Below are 18,324 nucleotides of genomic sequence, written 5' to 3'. Positions count from 1 at the left end.
TGCTTCATTGGGGGCTATAAAAGTGTGATACTCTAATTCTATGATTTCTTCTACATTTATTGGCTGACAGTCTACAAAGTAGAACTTGGCAGTGTTCACCATTTGGTTGACCTGAAATGTACTTTTTACAGGAATAACAGGATAAATGCTTCTGTCCTTTAATTTATCAGTTTTCAGAAAATGAGTTTGTTTCCAAGTATCTTCCAGAGGGACCACTGTACTTTTTCTAAGTATCATTATGAACTCATGGATTTCTAATGTTTGGTATATTTCACCCCATTGTGGCCTTTTTTGGTGTTCAGATTGGCTCTTATTTGACCATGGAAAGCCTCTTCATGTTGGCTTCTGCAGGTTGCTTTGTTGTATTTTTTACATGCTTGTGTTTGGTAGCCATCTTGCTTCTGGAGCATTACATGAAGGTGTACCAGACTCATCGTACAAATTTTCTATCCAGACCTAGAATCAACCTTTTATCTAAGGAACTCTTTATTTTTCACATAGTATTTAGAGACCTGAATAGATGTTAAAGAAAATCAGGCCTCATTTGAATAAACAGCCATCTTTCTGAAGTGTAGGAATGCATGTTCTTTGTCATTCATTTTAAAAAGGCATTGTACAAACTAGCCTTTTAGTTTCTCATTTACTTTGAGATAGTTAATTAAATACACACGCTATATGAAATGCTTTATCATAAATTTAAGCTAGTCATATGAACTGAGATTGTACTTCCCATTTTTCTCTTTAGCATATGACTTCATTCTGCAAGGAATTCTCTGCAGTATATCATGCTTCAGCTATTTTCAGATCATTGAGGATATGTTAGATTGCTTTTGCAATGTAATGATTGATCTTTTTTCATGTAAATTTTGAAAAGATTGGTGCTAAGCACCCAATTATGTGGTCCCCTTATACAGTATGATTTGCCACCTTTTCTCCATGTATTGGAAAGTATAGCATATCCATTTCTTCTCTACATTTACTGTGAAATCAAGTGGTTGCTTTTGACTTGTCTTATTAAAGTGTATTAAAAGTCTTCTGGAATTTTACAACTTTATAACGATATTTCATCATATTAAAAAAATCTAAATTTACTTTGTCTTGTGTCACATAGTGAATGTCTGACTTCAGATACAAAATATTGAGTAAATCTTAAAAATAGGTCTCATATGGAGTAGTAAATGAAAAAGATACTATTAAATAACCAACCAAAGAGAGGTTTTGCTCCTTGATACCTTGTCTTTTTTAATCTTGTTCTGTAAAATTTGGCTTCATTGTTTCTGCCATTTTTGCATCTATAAATTCTAAATGTGCTTTCTTTCCAAGAGTGATCTGTAATATCTGAGATACTTTATGTGTACAGAGGCTAGTCTGTTCCTGTGGGATTTTGTCCTCTTGTCTGTCTGTTGTCCACCTACTTACAGGATAGCAGATTTTCACTGTCTTTATGTTTTTCTTTTGAATGTTTCTTATTCTCCATGAGAGTATGCTTGTGGTGGGGTTTTTTTTTTTTTTAATTCCTTTATTACATTTGTTTTTTCTGCTCCCAGATAGGGGAATAGTTTGTGCATACCTGAAATTATATGAATTTGGGAGGAGTGTTTTTATCTTTTTTAAATGGGTATGACAGCTTTCATAACCACATCTCCCTGTATATTAAACTCTACATGAATAATAGCTCAGGGCTCCTTTGTCAATAACTTGATATAGTTGATCAGTTTCTGGTAAGATCAGCATGTAGTTATTCCATTTAAGATGATAAAAAATGGACATTATGCAGTCACACTACCTAATTCTTACTCTTTCTTTATACCTCAGTGCATCCTACCCAGTTGCATGTCTGTTTCTTGAGTTAGAAGGAATATTAATAGCATCTTTCTCAAGTACTATTCCCATTGGTGTACTTTCTCTGTTCTTGGCTCAAGTCTCAGGAAGTAGATCATTACTTAGAGAAGCTTGTGACTCTCAATCCCAGCTGCCCTCCTATTCTTTCCTCTGTAGGACAGCCCATGTACTCTCGTGAACATGGTGCTGCTGCATCTGAGCGACTTCAGTTGGGGACACCGCCTCCTCTGTTGGCAGCTCGTTTGGTGCCACCTCGAAACCTCATGGGATCCTCCATTGGGTACCATACCTCAGTCTCCAGCCCCACCCCTCTGGTCCCAGGTAAGCTTTGCTACAGATGGCCATCCACCTCTGATGTTTTGTACCATAAACTGGCCAACCTAAGAGGTGATCTGGTATCCTGATCTGCTCTCACAGATTCCCATTAAATCTCCCAGGTGGTTTTGTTTTCTGTTTCTGTGTTCCTTTGGTTTATCCCTAGTGCCCCTAGATGATTAGGCCTCCTGTGTGTCTGTCATCTCCGGTGTCCTTTGTATTTACTTTCTGTGCCTCAGTAACTAAGGTCATGCAGTTCCTTGAACTAGTTTTTAATCCAGCAGATAGGAACAGTATCTACTTGAATGTTTTCTAATCAGTTATATGTTACAAGAAAAGCTAGGTTAATTTTTCTCTAAAACAAAACAAAAACATGTGGTTTTTTGCTGATCATGGTATGGAATGACTGTGTATAATGATTTATTGAAAACTCTTCCCTCCTATTGATATTTTTGAAGATATGTGGAGTGCTTTGAGGGTGTCTCATGAGGTTTTTAACATTTTTCACTTTGCCTTTAGATCTCAGTTCATCATAATTAACTAAAGGACCTTCAGTTTTCTTGGGGTTCTGTGTGGTCCCAGGAATTATTAAAACAAGGCTATTTGATTATATAGCTTCTTTAAAACTTTTTGCAGCCTTAATGTAGGAGATTTTTCTGTCAGGAGTACCAAATTGTATTAATCACTGGAAACTTTTTAATCATAATTTGCTGATCTTATACTCTGAATTACAGAACTGATTGGCTAGTAATAAAAATGTAAAAGGTACCTTGTCTTGTAGCTAAAACCTAATATGAGCCACAAAGGAATTTTTCCGTTAAGAAAAAAAAGAGATGCAAGGATTTATAAATGTATTTGAGAGAATCATTGTCTTCATTCCATCTTAACCTTTCTTTGATTCTGTGTAGGATGCAGAGGATGTTTTGGAGATGAACACTTTCAGAATGTTTTTTCAATGCTTATAAAATATTTATTTAGCATTAGAATTTTAAAAATTAAATTTTTAGTAATTTCCCTGGTGGTCCATTGGTTCAGACTACATGCTTCCACTGCAGGAGCTTGGGGTCCATCCCTGGTTTGGAAATTAGGATCCCACATGCTGTGCAGAGAGTGGCCAAAAAAAAAACAATTAAATATTCAGTTGTAGAGAAAATATAGAGAAGATGATAAAAATGTGTTGATGAGGCAGGTGGTAGTAAGATAATGATTACATTTGTAAATATAAAATTTAGCTTATTTAGCTGTTTGAAATACAACATTTAAAATATATTTTACATATGAAATTGACTCTTTTCTCTAGTTTAAAGTGCAAATAGCCAGGGACTTCCCCGGCTGTCCACTGGTTAAGATTTCTGCACTTCTTATGCAGTGGGTATGGGTTTGATCCCAGTTGGGGAACTAAGAGTCCACATGCTGTGTAGTGTGGCCAAAAAAAAATGCAGATAACCAAGGTAATAGATTTATTGTTTCTCTTCTAATTAAAAGAATGCCTAGAAAGTGGTGAGACATGAGTACAGAGGAAACTCAGTCATTGGTGTATGGTGTTTGTATATGTGAACATTTCTGTTAAAAATGTGCAGTGAAGTTTTAATTATGTGATTATTATAGAGGACAAAAATGACATTAGGTAAATGAATCCAGAAGCATCCATAATTCAGAATGGATTTGCATGTCTGTATTTTGTGACTGGATTTACTCTTAATTCAAAGAGAAATACATGTGGGTTGATATAATTTTATTTGTTGAAGAAAATTCATTTTTGTGGTTATTTTATAATAAATTGTTTACTCTTGATTTTTACGTGTTCTGTTTTGTTTTCCCTCAGATACCTATGAACCTGATGGTTATAATCCAGAAGCTCCTAGTATTACCAGTTCTGGTAGATCTCAATATAGACAGTTTTTTTCAAGAACGCAGACACAGCGCCCAAACCTGATTGGCCTAACATCTGGAGATATGGATGCAAATCCAAGAGGTGATACTGCCTTTAACTTTTTGTCATACTAAATGTCATTTGGGCATGGCATTTCTGACCTCACTGAGGTCTAAAAATTCTTTATCTCTGAAGGGTGTTAAGTAATGATCTCTCATAAATGTTTTTGAATATCTATATCCAAATGTTACTTTAAAGCTTTAAGCAGAATATATTTATTTTTAAGTAAAAATAATACTAATGTTGACTAATTGCTCTTTTTGTAGGACTTTAGGCTATTCTAGGCACTGTGCTGGATGTTAGATATAGAAAGAGGACATGATCCCTCTTCCTCCAGGAATAAAATCATTTAATGGCCTACTTTGTATTTTAAGAGCTATGCTTCATACTAATAACACAGAACTTAAAACACTGTCATAAAATTATTCTTTGACTATTGTTAGTGTTCATGATTATAACCGTATGTTAGGACCTTTATAAAGTATAGCCACAAATCTTAAAAGATTAAATGCAAGTATTGCTTTTAATATGGATTAATATCTCCACTCAAAACAAATTTGGTTAAAGAGTTTGATGAGATTCCGGTTTCTTACTTATTATAGTCAGATTTCTGGTATTTAATTTCAATTTGAATGATTGGCCATGGGCCATCCTGATAATATTTTCCAGATTTAATTATCTGGTAGAGATTTTTCTGTTCTTACCTACTTATCCTGATTCTGTTTACTATTCTTTACTTCCATTAATAGTACTATTGCCACTACAGGTTAACTCTACAAGACTAAACCAAATGCTTTTTAATGCATTATTATCTCTCATATTTCTTACCACCAACTCTTAAATGAGGTACTATTAATATTTTTACTCTCTTTTTACAGTTAAAGACACTCAGGCCAACTAAGAGAGGCTAGATTAATTAGCTCATTAATCTAATTCCAAAGAATAGGCTCTTTCTTTCTGTGCTATAAGGCATATATTGTTACCAAATTAGTGGGAGGATCATGGTTTCAGCCCCACAGTTGTTATTCTTTGCTATTAATTTTACTTTTGGTGGAGTTGCTAAAAGTCATGAAGAATACTCAGAATGTAACATGTGTAGTTTTGCGTTGGTATTTGCTTTTTTTGTTCAGCATACCTCTTTCCACTGACAACCTGTTGTAAGGTCAGTGTGTTGATACAGTGTTGGGTTGGCGAAAGTTTGTATGGGATTTTCCATAATATCTTATGGAAAAACCCAAACGAACTTTATGACCAACCCAATATTTTATTAGTCCTAACTATCGTGAATGAAATGTGTTAATTTATAATATTAGCTTTGAATTTTCCTTTCAGCTTTTAAGTTTGAATAATTTTGAAGCTACAAATCAGAAGTGCGATAAGCACCTAGATACTTTGACTTAGATTCACCAGTTGTTAACGTTTTATCAGCTTTGGGCATGAATGCTCACTTGTGTGCACTCCTCTCTCCTTCCTCCCCTCTCCCTTTACATTTTTCTTCTGGAATCACTTGAAAGTAAATTTTGGAGATTAGTCTACATCTGAGAAAAAGACACAGTACTATATAATCACAATATTGCCACATATAAGAAAATCGTAATTTCATAGTAATATCCTATCCATGTGAACCTCTTATTGAATCATATAAGAAGATAAATATTCCACTCTGTTTATGGTCTAATAAATTTGATCACTTACCTAGAGCAGTAATTGTTTAGCTTTCTGTTGTAAAGTAAATAATTTGTAGAGTGGTACTTTGGCATCAGGTTAAGTATCTCATTCTCCAACACTGTTATACTGATTTTTTTTTCCCTTTCCATTTATGATCCTAGCTTGACTCAGTCATTAGAGTGGCTAGGACTTTTTAAACATATATATTGTATCTTTAAAAAAGGAGGAAAGGGAGGCAATTGATAATTTATTCTTACTGTTAAACATTTCTGAAAAGGAAGTGGTAGTATTAGGTACTATTCACAGTGATTTTTAACTTTTGGACTAAATATTTTAATCATTTGAAATTCCCCAAATATAATGCATTGCCAGTAATGTTAATTTTTGTTTTCAACAGCTGCCAACATTGTTATCCAGACTGAACCACCGGTTCCTGTTTCAATTAATAGTAACATAACCCGAGTAGTTCTTGAACCTGATAGCCGGAAAAGAGCTATGAGTGGTTTGGAAGGGCCACTCACAAAGAAACCTTGGTTGGGAAAGTAAGAGAATTTGCTTATTAGTAACATCTAATTGATGTTTTTGGCTTTTTGCTTGCATTAGTAAATTTGTAGAATTAAGAGTTGTCATTAATATTAATTTTCATTCTATGTGTATCAAAGCTAAGGTTCCCAGAGGCATCATTAGTATGTCTTATATATTAAAAAGTCAACAGAATATTGATAACAGATATTAATAATTTCTAGGCCTAGCCCAGTTTTATAATTATTGAGACATCAGTCTTTTTTTGCACCTGTTCTCTTTGTATGTAATAAGGATAATGTGAAAGTTACCTACTAATATCTGAAGGATGTTAAGTGCTTATAGAAGACAGTTGAATAAATATAAACTTATATTCTTTGCTGATTATCTCTTGCCTAGGGCATAATGTAGGAGATTATTAAGATCTATTAATATTCCTTTCAGACAAGGGAATAACAATCAGAGTAAACCAGGATTCTTGAGAAAGAATCAGTATACAAACACCAAATTAGAAGTCAAGAAAATCCCTCAGGAATTGAACAACATTACCAAGCTCAATGAACACTTCAGCAAATTTGGAACTATTGTTAATATCCAGGTAGGTGTGGCTATGTTGGTGACAGAATCCATATATATAATGTATTTTTTTAAGGATTTATTTCTTTTTGGCTGCACTGGGTCTTCATTGCTGTGTGGGGGCTTTCTCTTGCTGCTGTAGGTCTCTTTGTTGCGGTGTGCAGGTTTCTCATTGTGGTGGCTTCTCTTGTTGTGAAGCACAGGCTCTAGGTACATGGGCTTCAATAGTTGTGGCACCTGGGCTTAATAGTTATGGTGCATGGGGTTAGTTGCTCTGTGGCATATGGGATCTTACTGGACCAGGAATCAAACTTGTGTTACCTGCATTGACAGGCAGATTCTTAACCACTAGACCATAATGTATCTTTCGAAACAGCTCACTTTTGCTTAAACAAATCAGTGATTAGTTTGATCATCTCTGCTATGTGTTTTAAATCCCACCATGTATTTGTATGCCCAACTTTACGTTGAAATTGTGCTGAATTTGTCCTCTGAATTCATTTGGTTTCTTTCTGAAACTCTTCCTGAAAGACATTGGGCTGATTATTGTATCTTTGTTCATAGTTTTATGTCTGGACAAATGACTTTTTTTTACCTGCTTTAGTATTCTAACTAGGTAGTGAGATTTTTGGTGGTTTCTAAGATTGTATTTTTGTCTACTGAACTGGCCTTTGTGAAATATTCATTGATTAAGCATGGTTCTAATTGTGAGAATTTTAGATACTAAAATTTAACATCAGGTAAATCATAGCTTTTATATTTTGCTATGTGCTTGCGAATTTTTTGAATTTATCAATTTGGTGGTTGAGTGTTTTGCTGTAATTGAGGGTAATAAATAGAAGATGTGTTTAAATTGGTATTTCAGTCAGTTTACTTAGTGTTGCCATCAAATCAAAATATAGTTTACCTATCTCTAACTACCTTTTTTCTCTTAAATTGTTCTAGGTCATTATTCTGTATGGCATTTAGAAAAAAATAGGTAGCTTAATGTAGATGAGTATATTAGTCTGCTTCGGTTGCTATAATAAATACCATAGCCTGGAACCCAAGATACTGGCCTATATGGATCTTGGCTTGCAGATGGCACCTTCTTGCTGTGTGCTTACGTGTTGGAAGGAGAGGGAGGGTAGGAGACAGAGAGATCTTTTCCTGTAAGTTCACTTGTCCTGTCTGATTAGGGTCCTGTCCCTTCGATATCATTTAACCTTGTTTACCTCCTAAAAGCCCTGTGTCCAGATGCAGTCACACTGGGGTTAGGGCTTCAATGTATGAGTTTAGTGAGGGCATAATTCAGTCCATAGCAGTAGGCCATAATTTATATAAACACTATTCTCTGGGGAAATTTACTTTTTTTTTTTTTTTTAATAGAAACAATGCTATGGTAAGGCTCATTTTGGATAAACTTTTTTTTTTTTTTATGACACATTGCTGAAATTAAGGAAATTTTAAAACTTTTTATTTGAACAGCCAAATTGATACTCCCAAATGCAATTTATGAGGCCTCATCAAAACTATAATACGGATCCATTAAAAATTTTTAGACCAGTTTCATAAGTGAAAAATCGTACTTGAATTTGCTTTGTTTTTTATTCCTACGTAGACTCTAATTTATATACACCATTTGCAATACTTTTGCATTTACCTATCCACTGTCTTTGCTCATTTTTTTAAGTGAAGGCAGTGTAATAATGCTTTTCCAAACCTTTGCTTGTCATATATATTAAAATTACTTTTTCATTTTGTCATTTGTTTTGTTTTTGGCTTGTTTGGACTGACAGTGGTTTAAGATTTTATTTGGTCAAATCTGCTGTTTGTCTTTATGGTCCTGCATTTATAGATGTGTTGTAAAAAGGCTTTCCAGACCTTCAGAGTATACAGATGTTCATTTCTTCTCCCTGGGTTTTTGTGGGTTGTTTTGTTTGTTTATTGTAAAACATTTTCTGTCTCTGGAGTTTATTTGGATGTAAGATATCAGGAAGGAATTCTTATATCTTTTCGCAAGTGGTTATGTAACATCACTAGGATTATTTATTAAATAATCTAGTATTCGTTCATATATAATATTGAAATACATATGTTACCTTATAAGAGATAACTATCTTTATTTACATATACTTCACAATGGATTTCAGCAGGCTGTTTTCTGCTTTTGAATTCTTTATCAGTAATTTATTTGTTTACTTGCCTATAATCACTCATTTCCGTGTTTTGTTGTTGCTATTGTTTTTTCTTACAGGTTGCTTTTAAAGGAGATCCAGAAGCAGCCCTCATCCAATATCTTACTAATGAAGAGGCCAGAAAAGCCATTTCTAGTACTGAAGCAGTTCTAAACAACCGGTTCATTCGAGTCCTGTGGCACAGGGAAAATAATGAGCAACCGGCACTACAGTCTCCAACACAGCTACTCCTGCAGCAACAACAGACACTGAGTCATCTGTCACAGCAGCACCATCACCTGCCACAGCACCTTCACCAGCAGCAGGTGCTGGTGGCCCAGTCTCCTCCCTCATCAGTACATGGAGGGATTCAGAAGGTAATCTGGGGTTCACAGGGAATTAAAGGTCCTTTAGGCCTATCCTCTAGATCATTGTTTCTCAATTTGTTGTCTTTGGTCTTCTACATCAGAGCCAGCCAGTTTGGTTTGTAGGCCAGCAGCATCTGATCTCCTAGGAGCTTATTAGACATGTAATTTTGGGCTTCACCTCAACTTACTGCATGGGTAGGGCTCAGTAATCTGTTTTAATAGGCTGTCCATATGATTTTTAGGTACCTTGAAGTTTGAGAAGCACTGTGCTAGAATCACGTACCTGGGTGCACATTTTTGGGTCTTACCTTCTCAGATCTACAGAGTCAGTCTCTAGATACAAGGCCCATAAATCTTCATGTTTAAGAAATACCTTCTTTTCAACACTCAGTTACGATAACCATCCACCACTGAACAACCCTGAATCTAGAACAACTTCTTTGTTTTGTGTTAGAATCAATCACTCATACCCACCCTCTTGTCCTATTTTTTCTCATATAGAAATATTCTGTTTCTTTGAAAACTGAAATGGGAGCCCAGGAGACTGGGATTTTGTCTATTTTATTTGTTCTATCCCTGGTGCCTAAAACAAGGCCTGGCACATAGTGCTCTAAACATATTTGAATGAATAGATGAACGAAGGAAAGAGCAAATCACCCTGCAGTAGAACTATTCAGACATTGATGATATTGATAATCTCCTAGGCATTCTTTTGTTTAAATTAAATATACTCAGATAGAATAAGAAGCATGTTCCTTAACAGGACCTAGTATTAACTCCATTCACTATCCTGTTTATTTGCAGTTAAGTTTTCGTTTCTTTTGTCTCTGTCCCATTTCATGTTAGGTCCTGAAGGTAAAGGCTTTCCCTAGGTGTTGGCTAAATGGTGTATAAAAGTAATACAGTCACCTCTGTGATCCATTAGACCCCGTGCTGTTAATGCAGCCTGAGATTGATAGGGTGGTCCTGTCACAGTTACTCCTATTAAACTGTCAAAACCCATAAGTCTTTCAGCATTACATAATTGAAGGGATCATTGAAAAATTGCTAATTTTATTTGTGAGTACATACACATATATTTGCATTATGTTGTGATATATTTCAGACATCCAAAAGAGTATGGATAATAACAGTCATTTGTATGTCTCCCTCTTCACTTAAAAAAAAACCTTATAAATAATAGAAGCACTCTACCTTCACATTCCCGTGTCTTCCTCCCCAGGGTAATCAGTCCTAAATTTGTATCATTCCTAGGCATTTAAAAAACTTCTGCCACAAATGTATTTATTTTGTATATGCAGATGATGAGCAAACCGCAGACATCAGGGGCATATGTTCTTAATAAGGTTCCTGTGAAACATCGTCTTGGACATGCCAGTGGTAACCAGAGTGATGCAGCACACTTGTTGAATCAGTCAGGTGGTGCTGGAGATGACTGCCAGGTATATATTTCTGTGAACCTTTAAATATATTCAGAATTGGAGTTGTTCAGTGACACAAAGAAATTAACAAATTGTTTATCACCCAGATTTGTAATGTCTTCGTTCCTCAATCAAGATAGTTGTGACATCTAATTTTAAATTTGGCTGGTCAACTTCCCTAAATTTCAGTGATTCAGCCAGAAATTTGCTAGTTAAAATTTCTTTCCCTATTCAAAGCTAAGTGGGAATTTGAGAATTTTAGCCATTTATTAATAGATGTCTTTATTAATCCATTTCTTTAATCATTTGTCATGTTTAATTAACATCATGAAGGGGATTCAGTCATAATCAATTGAAAAGTCAAATTTTGAAATACGTTTTTAACTAGTTTCCTTTGCTTTTGAAAATATATCTATATGGCTACTCTCTAGAATGGTGATTGTTTTTTCCCAAGAGAGCTAGGAAAACTAAAAAAGAACAAGTGGGGATAGCTTTCCTAGATATTAAAAACACTGTGAAGTCTGTACAACCCAAACAATTTGATACTGGCACATGAGAGAGCACTAAAACAAAATCTGAGACTGAGATTTATATACTTAAGAATAGGGATATATAACCTCCAATTAAAATAAATAAATTTATATTTAAAAAAAAGAATAGGGATATATTATATGCTAACACATTATCTGAGATCAGCGGGGAATGTATGGGCTTTTGGTGAATGGTATTAGGATGACTGGATAGCCTGATTGGAAAAAAAAATTAGATCCATTTTTAAAATTACCTAATAAACCAGGGTAATTTCTACAAGGATCTGAAATTTATATGCTGACAGAGATGCTAAATGGTACAACCCCCTTGAAATTTGGCATTGTCTATGTATTATGCTGTAAAATTATGTATGCATTTACTCTAAACCAGTAATCCTCCTCTAAGAATCTATGCCAAAGATGTACTTGTCAAACTATGGAAAGACGTACGAGCAAGACTAGGAAACATAGACTCTTTTCAATAGTGAGAGACTGCAAACAGTCCAAATATCAATCAGTAGGCAATAGGTTACTAAAAATGTAGTACATCCACCCAAACGCATATGTGTACTTTGCAGAGGAATGAGGAGTATCTTTATATATACCATGAGGTGATTATCAGGATACATTAAGTAAAAGAAATAAAATGGAACAAAAAATGTAGTCAGCCATTGTTAGAAAGTAGGGGCAGTGAACACATATAAGTATTTGTTTATAATAGAAAAAAGAACAAAAAGTAATCCATGTAATTTAAATCTTGGTGGTTACGGCAAGGATAGAGGAAACTAGACAACTTTAAAAACCTCCAGAACATCTCTCAATTCTGTCCACTAAAAAGGTCTGGAAACAATAACCCAGCCTGATGGTAATGACCCTGACACTCCTGTCCCCAGCATTGAAAGGAACCAGGGATCCTTGAAGAAATGTTTGTTCCCAAATCTGGGGCTGACAGTGTTCCAGATGAGCCCTAGAATATTTTGTCAAACCAGAAAGCAAAGAATTTGTCAAAGATCACTAGCATCCTTTTAGAGAGTGAAAAAGTGTCATTAAGACTCTAGAACTCTTTACCAATTTAAAGGAAATTCAGAGGTCAGAGGAACATGTTAAAGGATACCATAGAATCCTGTGGTGAATACAATAGGATGAGTGACCTGGTCTCTTCAACAAGTGATTTACAATGATATGGAGGGACTTCCCTGGTGGTCTAGTGGCTAAGACGTCACACTTCCAGTGCAGGGGGCCCGGGTTTGATCAAAGGTCAAGGAACTAGATTCCACGTGCTGCAACTAAGACCCAGTGGAGCCAAATAAATGTTTTTCTTTATTAAGCAAAAATATGGAGAGGGAAACAGAATTAGAGGAGACTTTAAAGAAATATAACCAATTATACTATATGGACTTTGAGTTCAGTTCAGTTCAGTTCAGTTGCTCAGTCGTGTCTGACACTTGGCGACCCCATGAACCACAGCACGCCAGGCTTCCCTGTCCATCGCCAACTCCCGGAGTTCACTCAGACTCATGTCCATCAAGTCGGTGATGCCATCCAACCATCTCATCCTCTGTTGTCCCCTTCTCCTCCTGGACTTTGCTAAGTCACTTCAGTCGTGTCCGACTCTGTGTGACCCCGTAGACGGCAGCCCACCAGGCTTCCCCGTCCCTGGGATTCTCCAGGCAAGAACACTGGAGTGGGTTGCCATTTCCTTCTCCAATGCATGAAAGTGAAAAGTGAAAGTGAAGTCACTCAGTCATATCCGACTCCAGCGACCCCATGGACTGCAGCCTACACCGTCCATGGGATTCTCCAGGCAAAAGTACTGGAGTGGGGTGGGGGTGCTATTGCCTTCTCCGTCCTGGACTTTAGTACCTCCTAATTCAAATATGGGAAAATGTTTTGAAAATTATAATGTAATCTTGAGTTGTAAATATTTAATGATTTTAAAGAATTGTTACCATTTTAGTGTGATGATCGTATTGTGATTTTATGTAAAAAAGAAAGGAGTCCTTCTCTTTTAGAGATAAAACTGAAATACAAGGACTTCCCTGGCAGTTCAGTGGTTAAGACTCCACGTGTCAAATGCAGGGGGCATGAGTTTGACCCCCCCTTCAGGGAACTAAGATCCCATGTACCTCATGGTAAAGCCAAAAAAAAACCACAGATAAAATAATATGTGGTGTTTTTTATGAGGATATAGTTGGGGATTTAAATATAACAATGTTATTTTACATAAAATAATGTAAATTGATCATTGCTGCTTGGTGATGGATGCATCATTTTATATATATATATATGATTTTGTACTTCTGTTTATTTAAAAAAAAATCATCAATACTAAAAGATGGAAAAACAAAAACAGTCACAGTTTTTGAAGTCACACAGTGCTGACTGACTCTTAATAGCTGTGTTAGATAATTGACAAGCATTGGTTTCCCTTTCAATAAACTCAGTTGCTGTGGGGGTTAAAAAATTTTGTGTTGGTAAAACACAAAAGAATATAATAAGTGCTTAGTAAATTATAGCTATTGGTATTTTTATTTTGATAAATAATAATGACATGAACATTATCTGTACAGATTTCTACAGTATTTGTTTCCTATGTATTTAAAATAGTTTAATTTTTAGAGCAATTAAATGTTTGATTCAGAGAAGTTTTGTATTTGTATACATGTATACATGTATGCATGTATACATGTATGCATGTATACATGATTGAATGTTCTACAAATTTCTTAGTATTATATTAAGTGTTTATAATTTCTTAGTATTATATACATTTATCTGTGTCCCTTATATGATATATTCAAAGTTAATTTAAAAATAAGAGTGGAGTATGTTAGGGAAAACTTGACCAGAGAGATTATAGTATAGTATGTTGCTCTGCTATGCCTTAAAGAGGGGAAGATTGTCTGGAGTCATCTGTTCATAAAGGAATCTAAATAGCAAGATAAGCAGAGTAAAGGCGGACACCATTTTGCTTATAGCATTAGATATGTGAGCTGGCTACTTGTCTTATGGTTGGTTGTAATATTTGCAAAGAACCTTACTTCTTAGGAGGGTTTGCAATTATTAGAAACATGGGTTTTTATTTGATACTTGTGGAAGATAGCTTAATGACATTAGCCACCCAACCCCCACCAAAGACCTCCACAAACACATCTTTAGTTGAGCAAGTTGAATTTATTATTCAGTGAGGAAGTATACACAGTGAAACCATGGGACCTGTCACTTAGAGGGTGTTAGCATGGGTTGCCAACTATGGGGTCACACAGAGTCGGACACGACTGAAGCAACTTAGCAGCAGCAGCATGGGCTTATTTTAGCATTGGCTGTATTAGGTAATTTGGGGGAAGGTTAAAAGAAAGAGTAGTAATGCTATGATCAGATTTCCTAAGAAGTTTACCTAGAAGGAGGGAAGACCAGAATTAGGCCAAAACTGTATTTGGTAAAGAAGCTGTAGTCATTCATATTAGCCAGGGTAGAGTTTAGTCATTTTATGGTTTGGGTAGTATTTACAGGTTTTTTTGTGTTTAGTCATGGAATGATTTTATTTTTGCCTTGATCCACCATGATCCACAAGAGTGGCCTTGTCTGAAGTCAATATACTATGAAATTGTTCATGTTTAACAAGGGAACACTGAGGCCTAGCTCTGAGTGGCAGTCTGGCTCCTAGATGTCAGAAGTAGTTGTTCTTTTTCTCCCAATTAAAAAAATACAAAGAAAAGAAAATTTTCTTTATATTCAGTAATGCAACATTATTGCTAAAAAGGTTTTGTATTTGGATAATTGAGTTTATATATAAAGAACTTGTTTCATAAATGGAGTTTTTAAATGTAAAAATAGCCAAAACTTTACTCCTTAAAAAAATTTATGCAGTCTTTTTAAAAAATTATTTTAAGGCATTGCTAAGATTTAATCATATTTGTGTTTCCTAGATATTTTCAACTCCAGGCCATCCAAAAATGATTTATAGCTCCACAAACTTAAAGACACCTTCAAAACTTTGTTCAGGATCAAAATCTCATGATGTCCAAGAAGTTCTTAAAAAGAAGCAGGTAACAATCTTGATTTTTCCTCTCTTCAAAAGGAAAGGATCTATTGAATTCTTAAGTGATTGTATTAATAACTTGAACAATTCAATGTTGTTATGGAACTACTATAATGTTTATTTAACTGCTGCTTGATGCATTGTATACTTGAAAAATGTTTTGCAGTTAGTTGCCTTAGTACCTACATCAAGCACAAGGAAAGAATTTTTTTTCCTATATAAAAATTAAAGACACTGAGTGAGTTGACCTTTTTTTTCTTTTTTTCCTGCAAGGGAGAGAAAAGGGCGAGAAACAGATATTTTTGTTTCATTATTTTCTCTTAATTTCTGTCTGGCTTTGTACACTAGATAAAGTTTCACATGAAGTATAACAATTATCATTTTAGATTTAAACTCACATAGTTTTTCAAACAAAATAGATGTTTATATATATATTATCTAAGTATAATTAGAGATTAATTAACAGAGGGGTCAGAGACATTTTCCACACAGATTTTGCTATAATTTCTAACGTAGAGCTGCATCTCACATTTTTAGACTTTAAACTTCAAAAATAAGGATTTGACTTATTACATGGGGAGGTGAAAACAGCTCTTGTTTTTCTTTATGTATGCGTTCAGGTCTTTTAAGTGAATAAACCTCATAGATACAGCTAATTTGTGTTCAGTACTTGAAATGTTAAAGTACAATTATAAATGTAAAGTCTTTTATATTGGAAGTGTTGGGAAAATAAGTTTAAAGGTTTCATATCTGGTCAGCTATTTTTTGATTAGGAGGAAGAGCTGTCTTGTGTAAGGGATGACTCATGGGAGATGAGTTGAGATTATAGTAGCCTTATGTATCATTGGCAAACTTCTAAGGAAAAAGTTAGTAATGAGAAACTTAACTGTCCATACAGGAAGCAATGAAGCTACAACAAGATATGAGGAAAAAGAGGCAAGAAATGTTAGAGAAACAAATAGAATGCCAAAAGGTAAGACAAGCATTCATTATTTGCTTGCTGGAATTGATGTACAGAATGGATTTTCCAAAGATATTCCCCCCAAAATCTTCAAGGTTATTTGTATTAGAATTTACTAAGCATAGTTTTACTTTTTTTTGTTTATTTTATAGATGTTAATATCCAAGCTAGAAAAAAACAAAAACATGAAACCAGAAGAGAGAGCAAATATAATGAAGACTTTGAAAGAGCTTGGAGAAAAGATCTCACAATTGAAAGATGAGTTAAAAACATCTTCTGCAGTCTCCACACCATCTAAAGTAAAGACAAAAACAGAGGTAATTGCATTTTTCTTTCAGTATAGGCTTATTGAACATTTGTGGTGTGCTTGGCACTTTGAAAGTACAGTGGAACCTTAAGTGACTAGTTTGAGACACTAGCAACAATTTTTTTTTTTAGTATTTCTGTAAATGCTATGTACTCCCTTTGAAAGAAATGATACTACCCAGTTTGAACAAAGATATATTTTTAACTGAAATGTTTTTGTTCTTCATGCTGAGGATGTAACTGCTAGAGTGATGACAAGCAAAGAGACATTTCCTCTTTTCATGAATTCTTTCCATAATTCTTCAATTACATTGTAATACAGCCATCTTTTTTAATAGTCAGAAGACAGCATTGACTTTAGTATGGATAAAAATATGGCTTTTTATTGAAAACAATAGTCAAAAGTTCTAGATCTATTTAAGTCTAATTTTGTTAATTTCTATTTGTTTCCTTACTGTAGGAGAATGTTTGCTTTTACACTGAGGTTCTATCATTATTCTACAGGTCTGTAGTAGGATTTTAGATAAATCTGCAGCCCTTGGAGAACTAGAGGGCTTCCCTGGTGGCTCAGATGGTAAAGTGTCTGCCTGCAATGCGGGAGATCTGGGTTCAATCCCTGGGTCAGGAAGATCCCTTGGAGAAGGAAATGGCAACCCACTCTAATACTCTTGCCTGGAAAATTCCATGGACTGAGGAGCCTGGTAGGCTACAGTCCATGGAGTCGCAAAAAGTTGGACATGACTGAGCAACTTCACTTGAGAACTGGAAATAAATTTGTCACATATATAGAATGTAAATTTTTATATGCAGCATTATATTGCATTTGAAATTGTAGTTTTCTTTTTTTTTTTTTTTTGCTTTTCTGTTAGTAAAAGAATGTGAAGTGTTTAAGATTATATTTTACACATTGTCAATCAACTATATAATCCAATAAAATTTTGTTTAAAATATTAACTTATGATTAAAAAAAGACTGCTTTTGCTTTTAAAATATGTAATAAAAATGTTATTTTTAATTGAAGCTTCCCCAATTATGGAAAGAACATTTAATTATAGAAATTTAAGAGAATATGGGGGAAGAAAATCTCTCAAAGTCACACCAGCTAAAGACTGATAATTTGTTCCTTTAAAAAAGAAAAAGAGTGGCAATAGTTATAGGGTTCAGATCTGAAAGCAATGATTATAACTGTTATATTTGTATTATTAGTGAATTTTTACCATATAATTTATTTTATACCATTGTGTTTCAGTTATGATGCTTTATTATGTGATAATCATTCTCAACTCCCTCATCTCAGATGACTGTTTCCAGTGTCTGATTTTTAGGCCATCTTAAGCATATTGTAATACTACTTGCTTATTAAGCAGTAATACTTTTATTGTTATTACTGATAACATTATACTCTACATGTTTTCAATATTATATCTGTCAAGTTACTTTCCTTAAAACACCCAGAAGAGATTTCATGCTTTCACATTTACCCAGAAGAGATCTCTGTCATTCTAAAAGTTTAATATTCTGAACAAGATTTTGTAAGTTGTCTAAAAAATACATTTTTACTCTTAATTTTTCCACAGGCCCAAAAAGAACTATTAGATACTGAACTGGACCTTCACAAGAGGCTATCCTCAGGAGAAGACACAACAGAGTTACGGAAAAAACTCAATCAGTTACAGGTTGAGGT

At 34.6% G+C, this 18,324-nt stretch overlaps 1 protein-coding gene across 2 annotated transcripts in view; it reads left to right on the top strand.

Moving 5' to 3' along the window:
* RBM27 (RNA binding motif protein 27) overlaps window positions 1–18,324 on the top strand; it is a 60,475-nt gene that overhangs the window by 32,602 nt on the left and 9,549 nt on the right. For both annotated transcript variants that reach the window (XM_006069380.4, XM_006069379.4), the window contains exons 9-18: window positions 1,999–2,163; window positions 3,983–4,132; window positions 6,156–6,300; window positions 6,725–6,878; window positions 9,093–9,389; window positions 10,682–10,822; window positions 15,261–15,380; window positions 16,272–16,346; window positions 16,487–16,651; window positions 18,218–18,322. In XM_006069380.4, the coding sequence (XP_006069442.3) occupies window positions 1,999–2,163; window positions 3,983–4,132; window positions 6,156–6,300; window positions 6,725–6,878; window positions 9,093–9,389; window positions 10,682–10,822; window positions 15,261–15,380; window positions 16,272–16,346; window positions 16,487–16,651; window positions 18,218–18,322 (1,517 nt within the window). The remainder of the gene's footprint in view (window positions 1–1,998; window positions 2,164–3,982; window positions 4,133–6,155; window positions 6,301–6,724; window positions 6,879–9,092; window positions 9,390–10,681; window positions 10,823–15,260; window positions 15,381–16,271; window positions 16,347–16,486; window positions 16,652–18,217; window positions 18,323–18,324) is intronic.

The sequence above is a fragment of the Bubalus bubalis genome, chromosome 9, assembly GCF_019923935.1.
Source record: "Bubalus bubalis isolate 160015118507 breed Murrah chromosome 9, NDDB_SH_1, whole genome shotgun sequence".
Classification (NCBI taxonomy): domain Eukaryota; kingdom Metazoa; phylum Chordata; class Mammalia; order Artiodactyla; family Bovidae; genus Bubalus; species Bubalus bubalis.
Note: the sequence above shows the minus strand (reverse complement) of the source record. Positions and strands in the feature narration are given on the sequence as shown.